This window comes from Anser brachyrhynchus (genome assembly GCF_964034855.1).
Source record: "Anser brachyrhynchus genome assembly, chromosome: 3".
NCBI lineage: Eukaryota > Metazoa > Chordata > Aves > Anseriformes > Anatidae > Anser > Anser brachyrhynchus.
This window is the reverse complement of record NC_137696.1, coordinates 35,827,953-35,845,721: the sequence shown is the minus strand read 5'-3', so window position 1 is coordinate 35,845,721 and position 17,769 is coordinate 35,827,953. Positions and strand designations below refer to the sequence as shown.

The 17,769-nt window shown below is 45.8% G+C and overlaps 1 protein-coding gene across 5 annotated transcripts in view; it reads left to right on the top strand.

The window, feature by feature from the left end:
- DAAM2 (dishevelled associated activator of morphogenesis 2) overlaps window positions 1-14,220 on the top strand; it is a 197,659-nt gene extending 183,439 nt beyond the window's left edge. For all 5 annotated transcript variants that reach the window (XM_080585368.1, XM_080585365.1, XM_080585364.1 and 2 more), the window contains 2 exons: window positions 6,047-6,217; window positions 8,007-14,220. In XM_080585368.1, coding sequence (XP_080441494.1) covers window positions 6,047-6,217; window positions 8,007-8,222 — 387 coding nt within the window. In that variant the 3' untranslated portion in view covers window positions 8,223-14,220. The remainder of the gene's footprint in view (window positions 1-6,046; window positions 6,218-8,006) is intronic.
- Window positions 14,221-17,769: the final 3,549 nt, after the last annotated feature.

Genomic DNA, 17,769 nt, shown 5'->3' with positions numbered 1-17,769 from the left:
ACTTTAATGACTATAACACGCTTAGGAAATGTTTCTCTACCTCTCCTCACACACCCTTACTATGTTTGAACACATGCTCTTCCAACTTCTGCTCAACCTATGGCTTTCCTTCTTCCACTGGCAATAAGCTGCTTTTGGACTCCTGAAAGGGAACTGTCTGTCCTTACCAATGCTGAGCTATTTCTCATGTTTGCCTCATATTATTTTTCCCCTCCCTTCTTCCTCTTTTTCTTCTTTTTCTTAAAAAAAAAAAAAAAAAAAAAAGCTGGAAATTTTCAACAAACCAGATGTGCTTTGCAAAGCCTATAACATCTTCCATTCTCAGTGGGCTCTCTGTGTTTGTTGAATCAGGAGCTTTTTTCTTACCATGGAAACCTACTCCAACTAGCCAATTAAAGGAAGAGAAGGACTGAGACATCTGATTATTCTGTTCTTTTTTCATTTCTGAAAGCAAAGCTAATAATAATAAAACAAAAAAAAAAAAAGTAGTGGCAGAGGGAAGACTTTTAAAAATATTTAAAGGGGCCCAGGAAGAATTGGTCTAGTTCACAGATTTATTAATAATAATGAAGCCCTAGTTTTAACAGCTGGAGTTGGATATCTTTCTAAATATAGATGTGGCTAATTGACTGCCATGAGCTAATCAGAGCCATGTTTCCTCAGCTGGGACTTAAAACAATACAAATTATCTTTTCAAACCTGGGAAGCTTTTTATTTTTGAAATATCTTTAGTACTGGCAAAAGTAATTTCAGTATTGAAGTTCTGGAAACAGCCCATTACTAAGGTGTGGTGCTGACCTTCTCTGTAAAGGATATATTTCACAATACCATTCAGTACTTTTTTTGGCCTTTATGCTGAAATGGGACTATTTACTGTTAGTAGTCACAGAAAAGAAGTGGTATTTAAAATTTAAAGAGCCAGATTGTCAGATGCAGGCACCCGTTTTTGCAGAGGAAGCTTTGTAACTATACTTATCTTCATGCTGTAAACAGATGGCTTGGTTAAAAAGTGATTGAAAACTTAGACCGACTCTTTAAATAGGCACCCCAGCACAGCTGGTTCTTGTTCTTTTTGTGTGATTTTTTTTTTTTTTTACTTCCAATACCACTTTATAAGGGAATATATAGATTAGATCAAGGGATAATGTTTTCTGCCATTTCCCATAAAACTGGAAGGTGGGGGCAGAAGAAAGTGAAATTCTGCCCTGGAATTTTTCACCAGTTTTTACATGCTTGAGCAGATGAAAACACTGATTTTTCACATCAGAAAACAACAGAATGGGGTTAAATTTTGTTTGTGAAAATTCTTCCCTGTGCTTCTTGTGGGGAAGCAATGAAAATGCCCAGGGAGACAAACAGCATCCTCCCATCCAGGGTTTCATTTTGTGAATTTTCATTCAGGGGCCACAGCGTGGGCAAGGCTGATGAGAAGGGTAGGAAAAATGTCCATCTCCAGACTTTCACATGACAGCTAATCCCAGGCAGGCAAGGTGTTTGTGTTTATCATTGTGGAGACCAAAGTTCAGACTCCGTGCATGCTTTTAATAAGCTTAGCACATGTATTAACTGTTTTGAAGAGCAGCAAGGCAGTGAAAGCCAAAATCCATTTCAGAAAGTAGCCATTAATGGCAGAATGCGATGAAGCACACGCAAATACTGTGCTCCGAGTGCCAGTTACAGGCTGTGCACCTCGGTCATTCATTTGGGGGACTGTTATTTTCTGTCAGCCTTTGCGGCTGGCAGAGGAGGAAGGGATCAGGACGGAGATGGAGGATGTCAGGGCAGGGTGTGTTCCAAAGGCACGGGCAGGCACCACAGCCTGCCATCAGAAACAGCCATTTGGTGACCAGATTGCGTAGCTCTTGTGATTAGGACCGCAGATGCTTCAGGGCAGGTCGGTATCTAGCATATTGGAAATGTTTATAGCACTTGTATATAGGCTTTGGGGCTTCCAGAGTCACTGTTGATCTTCTGGAGGAATCCTTTTAGAGCATGAAGTTGCAAAGAGAGCTGGACATAGACCTGCCTGAAACCAGCAGGTTTCTTTCCATTAACTGATCTGAATCTGTCCCGTAAAGAGAACAGACATTTATTTGAACTGCCTTGGTACAGGGTTGGATTCTTTGTAACAGCAAACTTGGGATTACTGTTCTGGGGAAGACAGTTCATGTTGCATGGTATAATTCATTTTTGTGTTGGCTTCTCCCTTGATAGCGGACAGCACAGACAGCAGGAAATTTTTATCATGGCTGTTTTTCCTCCTCCTCCCAGAGCCCCGTTCCTGCCGTTTCCAGAGCTCTTCTGCCACTGTTTAACATTTCGTTGGCAAGCACAGCAGAGAGTGTGCACGCTGCTGTCCCGCTTTCCCTCTCCTTGCTAAAATGGCTTTTTAAAATAAACAACTGTCTAAACGATTTGCTTTGGCAAGGGGATGAATTCAGTGGAAAGTTTGGCAGAGGAAGCAGAGCTGGCACTGAGCTCGTGGACCTGTTATATCATGGAGCTTGGGGGCCCTTATGGTGTGGAAATGAATTTTTTAATGAAAAAAAAAAAAAAAAAGAGATACCAGCCTGTATTACAGTGGAAAACCTGCTGAAACACAGTTTTCCATCTTGCTTTTGCCCATGTCATCTGTCCCCAAATGACTTGAGGAATACGCAAGTTTCAAAGACCGCTCCCTGTGATACTACAGCACGTCACCAAATTCTGGGAAGCGCTGAGCGTGCTTGGGGACTGAGCTCCGGTTTTCACAGCCCACCCAAAACTGGGTACCGTTATGCAGGGAATTTGCTGCTTGTGCTGTGCCATGCTGCTCTACCTGCAATGCCCTGAGCCAGGCAGGACATTGTGAGCCCTGGCGTGCAGCTCGGAGCCTGGGCTTGGCTCCAGGGCTAGGGATGCTGCCTCCAGCTGCACACTGCCCCTCGTCCCACCACCGGTACCTTGTAAAAGCACATGTGATGGCAGCACCAGAGCTACAGGGAAACAGAAGAAGGAATAAAAACAGAGGGGTCTGTTGGAGTTTAAGCAGTGAAAAGACCGTGTGGCTCTCTTTACAGTAGTGCACTGAATAAATGTCGCACCCTATTGCTGTGAACCACTGAGGGTTTTTTCTTTGTCCTGTATCAGATTTGTGGAGCAACGTTTTCTGTTCTTTAACAAATGGAGAAAGTAGAGGCTTAGAGAGGAAAATGAGCTCCCAAGCCACATCATGGGCTGAGCTGGCAACTGGAGCTGGATCTCCTGTCCTGCCTCCCTCTGACCTGTCACGTCTTTCTGGAGGCAGCAGAGAAAGAGGGAAAATGTTTACTTCATTGAACTGCAGATTTTTCTACTGCAGTTATTTTGGTACATCTAGCTCATGGATTTTTACCTTTCATCTTTTGCTGCTTTACCATAAATGACTGTGGTCTGCTAAGCCGTGTAACTGGGCGCCAAAGTCAGGCTGTTCTCAGGATTCATCCTCCCTGCTGCCGCTCAGAGACCACAGCACCCAGAGTGCTGGGCCCTTTCAGCACACCAACACTGTTCCTCCTCTGGGCGGCTTTGGGGAGGCAGTGTCAAAAACCTCTCTTCCAGTGCGACAAGAATTAGTTGGTGCTGGTAGTTGGGTGACAGGCCACATGAAGAACATTTGCAGACAACACCACCCTCTAATGGAGACTTCTGTGTATGTAGGGTCTAAGAGCCCCGGGCAAGGACCTTTTCCTCTTCAACCCTCAGCCTCCCTAAAAGACCAGGAAACCAGCACCCACAGGCTCAAACCAGCTCAACTCCTGCAGACCCCAGCACTCACCTTCGCTGTGCACAGCAGGGTTGAGGAGCTGAGGGAAGAGAAATGGTGCACCACTGGTACAATAGCTATCTCCTCTGGGCTAACACTGATCTTCAGGCTTCCCAGGAGGTGGACAAGCCTTCCTCCTAGCTGGCAGCTGCAGTCACTGCTCTTAATTTGGGCCTTATTTTCAATTTTCACAGGGGTTAACCACAAATTAAGAGGGAAGATATTCCAAGTAGCACATCTCCCATGAGCAACACTAAGCTGTAGGTGCTCTGTAGGTGCTTAGGCACCAGTGGCAAAGCCTGTGTACCACTCAAGTCTTTCTCTGGTGTCTCCAATTCCCTGGCTGATGGCCACACTGGTGTAGGCAAGCCAACAAAATACGGTACATGGAGATACGTTATGCTGTTTGTGGTATTCACAGCCTGTATTTTCTCTGCTGAAAAGCTAGTGCTGGTCACTGTGTATTACTGTGAATCTGCTGCAGTTCCCTGAATATTTGACTATGTATATATTATATATAGAATAAATATATAGAGAGAAACTGAGGGAGAGGGAGTAGGTGTGCATACGTGCATGCATTTGTCTTCAGAGGTTTCAGGGAAAAGGAGTTAAACAGAGAAGTAATCTGTTGCTGTTACCAAACCCTGAAGTCCCTCCATGACTTGCTGCTGTTGTAGTGCTTCCTTCAACTCCTGCCATGTTTTGTAGCTCAAAGCAATTTGCATTTCTTCCAACACTTTTTTTTTTTCTTTTCATTTTCAGAAACTTTGGGTTTCTTTGTTTCTGGCTGAGAACACAGCCTTTTTTTAAGGAAAAAAAGAAGCTAGTGCTTCAAACTGCCTCGTGGGCCTGGCAGGGAAAGCAGAGGAGGGGAGATGCTGAATCTCTCGCGCTGTGCCAGAAGGAAGCTGTTTTCCTTGGAGATTTCTTCCCCCTGCAGTTGACTGGGAGACATTGTTTGTACTTCACCTGGTACAGGGCCAGAGGGGTTTATAAGTCCTGCTTCCAAACTCATGTTGTGCTTGGGAGCTGAGCCTGAACTGTTCTTACTCTTTTCCATTCTGCAAGAGTACCTACCTAAGGGAAGGGAAGCTGGGCTGTGTTAGTACGAGCTGAGCACACACACAAGATAATCTGAAGTCAGTCCATAGCCTGGGAGAGTTGGGGTTTGGTCTGGTGACCGTGGATGTCTGTGAGGATGCTCTCCTTCTCGGCGGTGGTGCCTTAAGGTGCGAGCAGGGAAGGCCAGGGCAGTCGTGCACCAGGGCACCAGCGGTATCAGGAGTGTGATGCTGGTGCTGCCTGACGCAGCACGGAGGTGTGTGAGTGAAGGACAATGATGCAGTTTAGGTATGTGTACAGTTATGTAAGAGCTAGTGCATATGTGCTGTAGACAGACTATTTATGCATGCAGTTGAGTGCATTTTGGTGAGTACAGAGGCAGATTTGTGAGCAGGAGGGAGTGATGAACAGAGTACGGGTACTGCAGGACTGACGTCCAGGAGCCAGGGGTTGCTGTGAATTTACCACATCCAGATCAGGACTGCCCTGTGACTGAAGTCCTGCCAGTTGGCTCCCTCCACACGCATCCTGCAGCCTCAACATTTGCCTTTTAAAATAAAAGCCACTTGTGATGTATTCACTCTCTTTTAAGTCTGCCCGGGAGCCCTGGCTGCTTTTCTTGCCCCTCTCTCATGCCATGCCTGTCCATAGTCTCCTCTCCCAGGCAACATGGACTCAGAACTGCAGAGTGATGGATGACATGGCAAAAGGCTCCCAAAAGGATAGGCTATAACATTATTTCTCAAAACCTCTAAATTCAGCCCTTTTAAAGTGGATTTGAGGGGGAAAGGGAAGGTGGGAGGTAAAAGGCTGGGCTACATTGGTAGTTGTTCTCCAGTTAGCTCACTGCCTTTCATGCCCCTGCTGTCCCACAGCTGTGGCCAGACAGGCACCCTCTGAAATTGTGCCATCCCCCTCAGGCACTGAACACTTTTTTGGCATCAGTGGGATAGATGGTGCTCTCCAGCACCATTGCCCTGTGTTGCCCAAAGGATACCCATGAGAGCAGATTCTTCAGGACAGAGGCACCTGCCATAATGAGAGGCATTTTTCTTGCTGGCTGGGGGAGGAGTTTCTGCTCACCACATGAATGCTCCGGGGGTATTGAATTACCAGTGTGGTTACGCATAAGCTTTCCTTGCTGTCTTCACTGGACTGCCTGCCTAATTGTTGCTCTTGTGTTTTCTGCCCCCTTGACAGTACGCCAAGGCACTGAAGCATTTTGGAGAGAATGAGGGCAAGATGCAGCCAGATGAATTTTTTGGCATCTTCGACACTTTCTTGCAGTCGTTTGCAGAGGCAAAGCAAGATCTGGAGAATATGAGGAAGAAAAAGGAAGAGGAGGAGCGCAGGGCACGCATGGAGGCTATGGTGAGAACCTGGGCACAGGAAGGGGTTTCTTTTCATCACCTGTTCAAGTCTCAAGAGAAAGATTGAAGGCACCCAATTCCAGTGCTCATTCCTGTTACTGTTTTATGTTCTTCTCCTTGCCACCTCTATTTGCCATCCTTCTCCTCACAAGCAATGGCATTTTCCTGCTGGATGTCCTGTCAGCTTTCAGAAGCTGACAAAAAAAAAAAGTAAATTTGCAAAATTTTGCTTCTAAATTTCTCTTCTTTGGGTTCAGGTACCCAAATCTAGCCCTACCTTTTCTGCCAAGGCAATTTGCAAGATGGTGCTGCCACTGCCCGGTGCCAGACTGTCTTGTTTTCAGGCTGGGCTAAAGCTCTTGGAGCCAGGTCTCCCTTCGTCCTGCCAGCTGGTCAGCTTCCACTCAGACTCTATCATCATCTGCTGTGTGCTTGTCCCCTGACAGTGAATGGTGACACAGCAAATGCCCTGGCGCCTGCTGGAGCCTGCACTGGCAGTGTTTCTCTCTGGCTGGCCTTAACGCCTTGATTACTGGGGTTGTGTTTGCCCTTGATGTGGCGAGCGAGTTTCTGTGCATCAATTTTGCTGCTGGGAGCCTGATGAGTATACCCCCAGAGGTTTGTGTGAACCAGCCACCCCCTCTGACCTCAGGCTTTCCTGTGGATGAGAACAGCCTAGTGTTCCCCTGCCTCCTTCCACCTTGCCAGTGCTCTAACCCTGGCTGCTGCCATGGCCCCAGGCCTCGCTGAGGGGCATTGCTACTTCAGATGTTTGCTGTGCCAAAAGCAGCTTTTTGTTCCTTTCAGAAGAGGTGAGAGGTAAAACTCTAGGATGCCAACAGGCTTCCTGGTACCATTGGACATAGGGATAAAATGCCAAGACTTAGGCTCAAATTCCCTTTCAGCCAGTCTAGAAAGTGTCTGTTAAAGCACTAGGATGCTTTAGTAGGCCTGATGCACCAAGAGAGGTTGCAGTTTGCTTATGAGAAGAATTATCCTGCAACATGGGACTGGAGCACATATTGATGCCTTGGCATTTCCACTAATCTTGGAGCTGAGCAGTGTGGGGGATAACTGAGCTCCCTGGTGCTACCTAGGGAGACTGAGGGCATCACCTTGACAGTGAGACTTATCCATTTTTTTTTGTAAAATCAGTAGTTCTGTTTCATTGCTCTATTTATAACCAGTTTCTCTTTCCAGAGCCGAAGCAATGTTCCTTATTCCCACCGCTGCAACATTCATACATGATCTGTTTCATGGGTTTCTGTTGACATTTTGATATCTCACACAATTTTCCTTTTCTGTTATGTTTAGCCTGTGGCTCTCTGATGTTTTTCCCTTCTTACTTTCCTCCTTCTGCAGGATTGTGACCTTTCTGCCTGTCTGAATGTAGCTGCCCATGCCCTAAGTGCAGAGCTGTTTGTGACTATAGTAGTGACTGGTTTGTGCAGACACATCAGACTAACTTTAAACTCACCACATTAGGTACTGTGAGCACAGTAGGTGCTACCATGTGTCCTTTTCGCTGCGGGATGGTAATGCTTTGTGTGGCAAACAAAGATGCTACTCATTCCTCATCTCTCCTGCTCTCTGCTCACCTCTGCAGAAGAAGGGAAGCCCACCGTGCTCATCTGTTGCCCTTGGCATAGGTGATGGCCTTGTGGATAGGATCCTGATTCTTTTTTTTTTTTTTTTCCTAAACTGACACATCTTAGCCACTCCTTAACGAAGTGTGTGTAGCGATCTGGCATCTTGGTAAGCTAATCCTAAAACTCTGTCTTTCTCCACAGCTGAAAGAGCAAAGGGAAAAAGAGAGGCGACAAAAGAAAGCGAAAGCAGGAAGCATCTCTGAAGAGACCGGGGAGTTTGATGACCTGGTGTCAGCATTAAGGTCGGGTGAAGTCTTTGACAAAGACTTATCCAAGCTCAAGCGTAACCGCAAGCGTTCGGGGAACCAAGGCTTAGATTCAAGCCGGGAGCGGGTGGTGACAAAGCTAAATTATTAATTACAAGAGAAAGAAAAATAATCAACCGAAAGAAGGTGATGAAAAAGTGCAAAACAAGGAAGATGGATGTGTGTGATGGCTCCTGGCTGACAGCTGCCCCAAAGGATTTCTTTGGTCTGTGGCTAGAGACGTTACCTTTCCATGATCAGCTTTCCTCTCATCCCCCCTCTGTGCTCCTAATTTGAACCATTATAAAAGTGCCTCTGTGGAGCCAGCAGGGTCTGTGACTGGGCCATGCAGAGCTGACAGATTTGCTTCTGGGAGTTTATTGTGTCATCAAAGGCCTCATGGTGATGACAGAAAGTACTTGGGCCTTGCAGACTGCCTCGCAGCTGGAGAAAGATAATTTTCTGTGTGCCAAAGTAAAAATGTGCTACGATCTCCATCTTGCTGATAATAAGCAAGACGAATTTCAGAACAGCTCTGTAAACACCTGTCGCTTCTTCAAGATATAGACTGGCCTTCGGGGGCTTGTCAAGATGTGGTTTTAGAGGTTACAAGTTCCCTCCCTGAATTGGATTTTTATAAGCCATTGATAAGAGCCTGAAAAATTCTTTTGATACCATGTTCTGTATAGTATTTTTGTGTGACCTACACTGTCCAATGCAAGTGATGCTCAGAAGGAAGTAATTGGTTCTGGAAGAAAATGGAATTCAAGAATCAGGATCAACATAAAACATTTTGCAGAAGTCTGTTGGATTCTGCTTTTCTAGAAACAATTTTCTGGAACCTGTCGATGGTGGAGCCTCAAAGCGATGAAATGTCTCTTTTAGGAAAGAAGCTCTGGCTTTTGTTTAGAAAACTATGCCACTGCCAGGTTGGAGTTACACCTAGATGATTGTGGAGCCTCTTGTAATTGCTGGAGGGTGGGAAGGAAACAGCTGAACATTTCTCATCTGTTTGTGCAAGGTTTCTTAGTGGAGCCCAATGGAAACCGGGAGCTCCCTAGTGTCATCCACAGGTCGCAAGTGGCAAAAAGCAAATGGGGTCACAAGCTGCAAGAAACGGGATTTCTTTTCCACTTGATGCTAGCTGCAATTGCTGTTGGGATGGACTGGACTTTCTGTTAACAGGCTGACCTTCACTGCACACACCCCACTCCTACCTAGGGGAATCACATAATTTAGTAGGATATAAATGGTGTCAAAGGAGAGCTGTGGAGACCGTGGCCTGTTCCATTTAGAAGGGATTACTTCGCATGAACCAATGGAAGGTCCTGTAAGGAAAACAGAACTTTTTTCAGGAGGACACAAAATTGTGTAAGCCGAGCAGGCTTTGGAGATGGGTGAATTCATAAGAAAAAAAAGAAATTTGCATTTAAGCTACACGTATGAAGCGCACAGTGAAAAAGCAGAGGACCCCAAGAAGAGGACTGAATTATGAATTTGGTGCATCTTCATGGCTCTAGGAAAGGGACTGGATTATGCGGGCTGTTGTGACCTTTTTTTTTTTTTAGTTTTTTTTATAAAAAAAAAATCTTGTCTTCCTATTTGATTATCTTCCCTGGAGAGGGAAAAGAAAAAAATGGTGATGGATTCTTCCTCCTAGACAAGCAGAAAACAAAAACGTTTGAGAAGAGGGGCCCACCACATACAAACTATGCATCAATAGTAAACAGCGCCAAATGTCAAGGAATCCCAGGGAAGTGAAAAAAGCTCCATCAGTCACTTTAATCATTTGGTTTGATTTTTTTTCTCTGAATGTCACGTAACCTCAGGCTCTGCACTGAGTCTGCAGAACAGAACTTCCTCTGCCATGCACGCTGCCTGATCAGTATTACACACTACCAATATTGGAGAAACCAACTGCGGTGGTTTTCTGAACACTAAAGTAATTATGTAAACTATGGAAAGAAGCAAAAAAGTCAGAATTTTAAAACTCTAATGTTTCATTGTTTACTGAATTTTGAGTCTCCCACCCCAGAATTTCCCTATTTACGACATTCCAGACTGCCGCGCCTCTGTATAATACTCATCGTAAAGAGCTGGTATCTTACAAGAGCTGGGTGCATTCTCCTCCCTTACTATCCCACTCCCCTTCTGGGATTAGCCATTAACAGCAATATCCATTGCAGCGGACACAAGCACCTTGTAGAAGAAAGACTGTATTTCTTAAAGGTTTTTGAAAGTTTAAGAAAAACTCTCACTTTTTTAATCATTTTTATTTTAAATTACAAAATGGATTTTTAGAAATGTCTCTTGTAAATTATATTAACAAGCTCCTTGCTGCTCCCCGAAGTAGACATGCTATATCCCAGCCCTGTTTTGTTTGTCTTGTTTTAAAGCATGCCATATAACCTATGCCATGTAAGCCATATGAGAGGTGATAATATGTGCCAAATTGGTATACAGTTGAGTTTAGATTTTGATAATCCCTGAATTCCAAAGATGATGTTTTTAGGGATTAGGACATTGTAGATTTTTCCCCTCTTTGTTCTCCTTGGTTTTAGGACTCACCCAGAAGTTCAGGTATAGTGCCAAGGTCAGCCCTGGTGCAAGATGTGACCTGTGGCTCTGTTGAACTTACGGCTGCTTGCTTGCTCCCCAGGTACTTGTTTGATAAGGCAGGCTGTCAGCGTGGCAGTGCTGTTAGAGAAGAAACAGCTCAGGGCAAAACCTTTGAATATAAATACAGCATTCCCCCCCCCCCCGCCGGTATTTTTCAAACCAGGTTTGTGGTGTGCTTTTTGCAACTGAAGTCACTTTGCCAGGCCACAGATGTAGCAAAGCAGGGAGAGCACTAAGCCCTCTGCCCGTTCGTGTACACAGTTTGGTCCTGATTTGAAAAGTTGTGTGGTGGTACGCGGCGCTCCAGCCACACTGACAGAGTCAAAGAAAGCTGCTGTAGCTTTGCCACCTCCTCGATTCATACACAAGTAGTAAGAGATTGTGTAACTCCTGTAAATCAGCTGTGGGATACATTAGTGGGACTGACAGACAGCCCAGAGCCATGCCCCTGATTCATTGCAGCTCAGCTTTCCTAGCACTCCACAGCCCCAGACGTTTGGTTTGAATCTGTGATGGTGGCTGAAGGCTTCTTTCAGCGTGCTAAACAGTCTCCCCTGGCTGTGCACTCCATGGTGAATGTTCATGAAAAGCATTTGATTACTCACTGAGGCAAGCAGTTATTTCATTGAAGTGGTGACAGGCAGAGAGGCCCATTAATATGTCTACCATATGAGATGGGGCTGGCCACACAGGAGATAAGGAAAAAGTTGGCTCTGCTCTAGGGCCTGGCTTCAGATTTTTTCTGAAGCCAAGTTTGTCCTTGCTTCTAGTCCCTTGGGTGCCGTGAGTGCAGCTATGCTCTGTTCTTCGTATGCGGTTGTGGTAGAGTTGCTTAGCGCTGAAGAAGACAGGAAAATCTTATCCCTTGTCTTCTGGTGCTAACACAGCCTGAGCAGGTATGGCAAGCAGTCAGGAGGTGTAACACTGAGGCAAAACCTCTTCCTCGCACTCTGAGAGCCGGAGAAGAACCAAAGTCTGCTGTTGTCCTTGCAGCTGTGCCTAGCACCAGCATTTTACATGGAAATCACTCTGTCTTTGGAAATAAGTAGAGGAGGAAGAAAAGTGTAACAGAAGGTTATAATCGAGGGCTTGTTCTGCGTTACTCTTCCTACAGAAGTGTAGTTGTTGCTAACTTTATGATGAAGTTCTTCACACCTAGAAGAGGAGGTACTTTCTAATTCTCCAAATCTTGACTGCAGAGGTTTAGTGCTCCCTCATTTACCTGTGTGTTTCTGCACTGTTCTTAAGCAGATTGCATTAGGATGACCCCAGAAAAGACTGCAGAACTCCCCTACACACATACCACACTCCCTTTGGTCTGTGTCACTCTTCTCAGTTGGTCATAAGTCTCTGGCAACACTACAAGGTAAAGTGACTTCAGGGCAGCGAGGCCCTTCCATGCTGTGCAGCATAGCTATCGTCTGGGCACCGGTTCCCTACAAGAGCAGAAGCAGGACCAACGTTCAGGGGTGAGAGACTCCCCACTAGAGAGACAACTTGAGCATCCTTCAGAAGCTTTTCTGTAATGTGTTCACAGTGTCTGAGGAAGGGAAAGGAATCGTGAGGGGCCCTGTTGGAGAACTGTGGGGCAGGTGTTTCCATAATGGTCAGCCCCACTGGCTGAATCTTTCCTCTTTTTTAGGAAAGCTCGCACTCTGAGCTGAGTTGCATGGAGAAGCTTGTGTCAGGAGTTTCTTTGAGCGGGAAAGGAAATCAGTTGTACAGTTGATGATGTACATGATATATGCAGTTTTGTTTCTGGGTTGGTTGTTTTGTTGTTTTTTTCTTTTTTGTTTGGGGGTTAAATGATTTTTTTTTTTTTTTAAAAAAAAGGTTTTAGGAATCTCTAAGGGGAACCTGTAAATCTGACACCTCTATTTATTTTGCCTTATTTTAGTTTGCTATGTTTGTATGTATACGCTGCATTACAGCAAAGACTATTGAGACCGTGCCAGGGCATTACACCAGCGAGACAGCCGGCGTGGCTATTCGGCAGCAAGCTGAGCCCGGTGAGGGGCTGTGTGTGAGCAGCCTTGGTGTGGGAAGGGAGTGAAGGAAAAACTTCCCTTTTGCTTTCATCGTAATCACTCTGCCCCAGTGATACTCGACCTGGGAAAGCCTGGCTTTTAACACATCTGGTGAACTGATGCAGGTGGGTTATTTTACAACACTTCCTAAAGGAAACAACAAACAAACAAACAAACAAAAACTTTATTTCTTGTCATCAGTTATGGCCAGAAGATTAAGAGGAGCTAAACTGCACAGCTGCTAGCTCAAACTTCAACCCTCAGCCCAAATTCTGCCTGTAATGCCAGAGAAGCTTTGAGAGAATCTTAGGTCAGAGCTAAGATTCCTTCCCATCTTCAAGGCCAAGGAAGAAGGATTTTTGCTACTTTCCCTCTTTCCTCCTCAACTCCACCTCCTGAGATTATCCAGGTAAAGAAAATGTTTTGTCAGATTAGTTTTGTACCCATTAAATCTCTAGCAGTCACTACATGTTTAGCGATGGCTCCTTGGCTTCTGTACTGGACTTGGGAGATTTCTGGTTGCCTGCCATCCAGAGAGTTAGCCACCATTGGCCACCTTTACTTCTGTTATTAAAGGATGAAGAAGCCAATCTGGGTAACACAATTTGGCTAACTAAAAACATAGACCTAGTTGTTCGTATTAAAGCCATCCGGTACTCTAAGTAGTAGTTTTGATGACCAGAATCTCCTAAAGCTGGCCAGATTATGCTCACTGTGCCTGCTGAGAAGGGTGCCATTAGTTTAGAAAGGTGTTATGGCACCTCATTTCTAAAGAGGGTCTGGATGCTCAATAGATCTTCCAATCCAGAGTCTTCTGTTACTGGTGTTAGTGTAAAATAGATTCAGTATACCCAGTACAAGTTGCTCTGTGTTTACACCAGCATAATTCATAGCAGCATCTGGATCAAAACTCCCCTTTAAACAGCTTTGGCTGTTCACAAGATGTTCCACAGAGCTTGTGAAGGGCTTTTGCAAAAGTCCTTTCAGCTGTCCACTGCTAGGAGCTCTCACTCAGCTCATCTAGAAAAGCCTCTATGGCGTGCCATTCGCAACCTACCCCTCCCTCCCCATCTTTACGCTTCCCCCTGAAAAGGCTCTTTAGAAGCCTTCGCAGTTTTAGGTTGTAAAGGGACACCAGGTACCACACGCAACACTTCTCCCTTCCAAACCATCTCCATCTTCAGGCACCCTCCACCCCTGCAAGCCTGCTCAGCTTGAAACTTGCAGGTCATTTTGGGAGGTGCCCCTGCCTGCTGAGCTGCAAAGTACAGTGCTGCTTACTGAGTGGGAGGCTGCATGCTGCTGTAATGCCTTGGCGTATCCTCATTTCTTAGTCAGTTTAAGACTATAAGTGAATTAAATGTACAAATCCTGTAGTGTCCTTTTTATCTGTATCTTTTTATAAGAATATACTGTAATACTAAAAAAAAAAAAGCCAAAAAAATTAAAGATATATTGCCCCCATTGTGTCTCAGTAATTTCTTTGTAGTTGCATTTTCTGTGCTTTTGCTGGAAAGTCTTAAAGGTAAGTTGGAGTCTGGGTATGCTTTTTTTGCTTGGCTCTGGGTCTTTCTCTTTGGTCAAGAGCTTGTAGCTCTTCAGGTGATGAAGGCACTGCAGAGCTGGTGAGAAACTTCACAGGTTGTTCTGGCAAGAAGGTGGAACAACACAGGCAACACTGGGGTTCACACACACACACACACACAAAAGGTCTGCTATCTAAGAGCTCATAATCCACGTGTGGGCACGCTACTACACCAGCAGGCAAGGCTGCAGGGCTGGCCATAAGCTCACTGCAAGAGTGTGACTGAGAGGAGGAGAGGATGGCTTCAAAGGCAGGAGTTAAATAAGAAAAGAAGCCAGGAGAGCCAACATCAGGCCTAAAGCCTTCAGAGATGCGGGAGGTGAGGGGGGAGAGGAGTTAGATGCAGAACAGCAGGGCAAGCAGGAGGCACATAAGAGCTAAGGCTAATTTGTGCGCACTTGACAAGCGGGTGAATGAAGGGATGTGCCAAGGAATTCCTTGAAGCTCAAGGGCAGAACCTCGTTTTCATCTTAGACACAGCTGGTTCATTTACACACAGATCCCCCTGTCTCTGATAACAGAAATAGCTGGCTGACAAAATTCATCCTTAAGCCACAACTTTTCATGTTTATCTTCAGCCCATCAAGGGGTGATGTTTTAACTGTGAGCTCCGGCGAGGCCGGTGCCTAGCTTTGATGGGGGGCCTTGCTGGCTGAGCAGCATACTCCTGCAGTGCGTGGCTTCCAGGGACCTCAAACAAAGCCCCTGCTCTTAGTTCTGGCTCTCAGGTGGGAAGGGCCATGGCAATGAGCAAAAGCAATCAGGGGATAATTGCTTGCACAAGCTGAGGGCCAATGGGCAGCAGGTGTGGGCTCTGAGTGCTGCATGGGGAGGCTCTTGTTTTGTACTTGTTGAACGGACTCTCTATTTGAGTCAGGTTTTCCTTTGAGTCTTTGCTACAAGGTTCTTGTTTTACAGATGCAAAGGTAGAGGCAAAGAGATGTTTCTGAAATCCATGCAGGACATGAGTGGCAGAGAGAGAATGAAAATGCAGAGACTTGCCTGTCTCCTTTCCTCGTCTAGCAGCTGCGTTGCAGTAAAGGAGGCCAGACCATTGCTTTTCCTCTTCTTGAAGGTCAAGTCCAGCAGCATTTGCATTCTGCTTTGAGCAGAGACGTATCCTACTGGAATTATAGGAAGAAGATTTTTCTTTCTTTAATATTTTGATTGGTCTTGGAGCCTGCAGCAAGGGGCTGCTGTCCTGCCCTACAGGATGGCTCTCCCACAGAAATTTCCTTCAGTCTTCCCATTTCGCTTCTCCTTATGGCCATAGACCTGCCTGTCCTTGTCATCACTGTGCAGAAGCAAGGTAAGTGCCTCCCGAATTTTTTTTCTGAGCAAAGCTAGCATCGGGATTTAGCTGCTGTGAGTGAGTGGCAGTGAGGAGGAGTATAAGGGGAGCTCTTCTCCCTTGCTGGGAAAGTCTGAGGATCTATTATTCATTGGTTTCCCCTTTCTTTAACCTTTGGCTTCTCTTTAAACAAAGATGACTGTTATCTCTGCCGTAGCAGATAGGGAATTTTCTGTTAGAAATCTGCTTAGCCTTTTGGGAACTGGTTTCTATTGCTTGAAAACAAAATAATGAAAAACTTTTTCCCCCCTGCTTCCCCTTCTCCTAGAGCCCAGAAGGTTTTCAAGGTTGTTGTACTAGATTTTGTTTATTTCACATTTCTGTGATGGCTTCTTTCTGTTGCCTCTGAGACGTAGCTGCTGTTTATCTCTACTTTGGTCAGACTCTCACCAGGAGGAAAGGTCCTTTTGTCTGTCTTTCCTTTTGTCTGTCTTCTTCTTCTTCTGACTTTTTTTTACTGTACTTCTTATGATTTCTTTGTATTGGGGGTGGGGGAAGGGTCTGCTCTTCTGTATGACCATCAGCCTGTCAGACTGAATTTTCACGTGAGATAGTAATGAAAGGATGCATTAAGAAGGCAAAATGCCTTGCTCACATGTGCTTTGATGAGGGAGTGAAGCAGAGGAGGAATAAAACAGGGTAGGATGTCAGTTTGGCATACCTGGTTTTAATCTGTTTCTTTTAGTCTGTCTGTTTCTGCAAGTAAGGATTCTTTCAAAGGGTTAACTTTTGCTTTTTTAAGGACAAATATTTCTCCTCTCCCCCTGCAGCTGAGCTCCCCTCTTTCTTCCTATGCTTAATTAACAAGGATGAGCCTTTTGGTTCAAATGGGGGAAGAAAAAACCACAAAGCCCAATCCTGTCCAGCCATGATCAAAGCATGAAAAATGACATGAATGTGGTGAGGTGTTCCAGCTCGCTTACTGCCTCTCCCTGGGGTCTCCCACTGCCTGTGGTCACTTGGGGCAAGGATGGGGGTGCCAGGCACCCCTGGCCTGCCTAGGGGAGCATCTCCATGCCCACCCTCAGTGCTTTAGGCCAGGGCAGCTGTACGTCTCTGCAGAGCTGGGGCTTAGAAGGTGCTTGCCCAAATATGACTGGTGTATGCCATCATTTGTGGGGCTCACATACAAGGCCTATTCCTTGAGATACTGTGTTGGGTAGTTACTAATATCTATACTAGTGGCTGTAGACTTTTTTTTAATGGTAAAATTTAAATTGAGCACTTCATTGTGCTGCTGCCAGTGTCCCTCCAAGCCAGTCTTTCTTCTTCCTTGGTCTTGGAGAACCTTTGTATGAGTTGGAGGGACTGAGGCAGGCCCTGAAGGCTGTTAATGCAAATCCAAGCAGAGGTCCTGCAGCCGTTGGGCTGTACCTGCAGGCCCGCTGTCACTGGGGTACCCACGGCACCTGGGCTGAAGGCCTGCCTCTGGACTATAAAGCTGGGGTTACTTGGCACAGAGCATGTCGGTGTGACCGTGCCACCCGGGCCTGCCCATCTGCCTGTGAAGTGGAGGCAGAAATCGCTGACAGAGCGCTGCAGTGTGTTGCCTCTGGCACCTGCGCTCTTGTTTTCAGAGATGGCTCAGGTACCTGCTGGGTGGTGGAGGTGGGGGTGAGAGAAACCTTCCCTGTCTCCTCACTGCCTCTGATGAAAGGATGGGTAAGTTTCATGCTGGTCCTGACTCTCTTTCCCTTCACGCCAGCCACTGCCTTAGGTTATGGCAACCACAGGCCCAAAGAGGGTTTGTGGTGTGCTGGGGGCTTTCCTTTGGGGAGGGCTGCTGCGTTTTCCTACCACAACAGCATCAAACGCTTGGGGTCACTGCTCAAATGCTGGGCTTAAGTTAATGTGGGAGCCCAGGGAATGCTCTTTGCCCACTTTATTTTAGATGTGGAGTACTGTAGAGTCGAGGCAAGTCCTTGCAGTGCTCATAAAGGCAGAATGTGTCTGTAGTTACATTAGTTAGAAAAATAACAACCAGAAAATTGGGGAGGAAAAAGTATGAAGAGGACATCGTAACTTATTGAACTGTGCAAGATGTGGAAGAACGCTTTTGTCTGGCTGAAATGTCTGT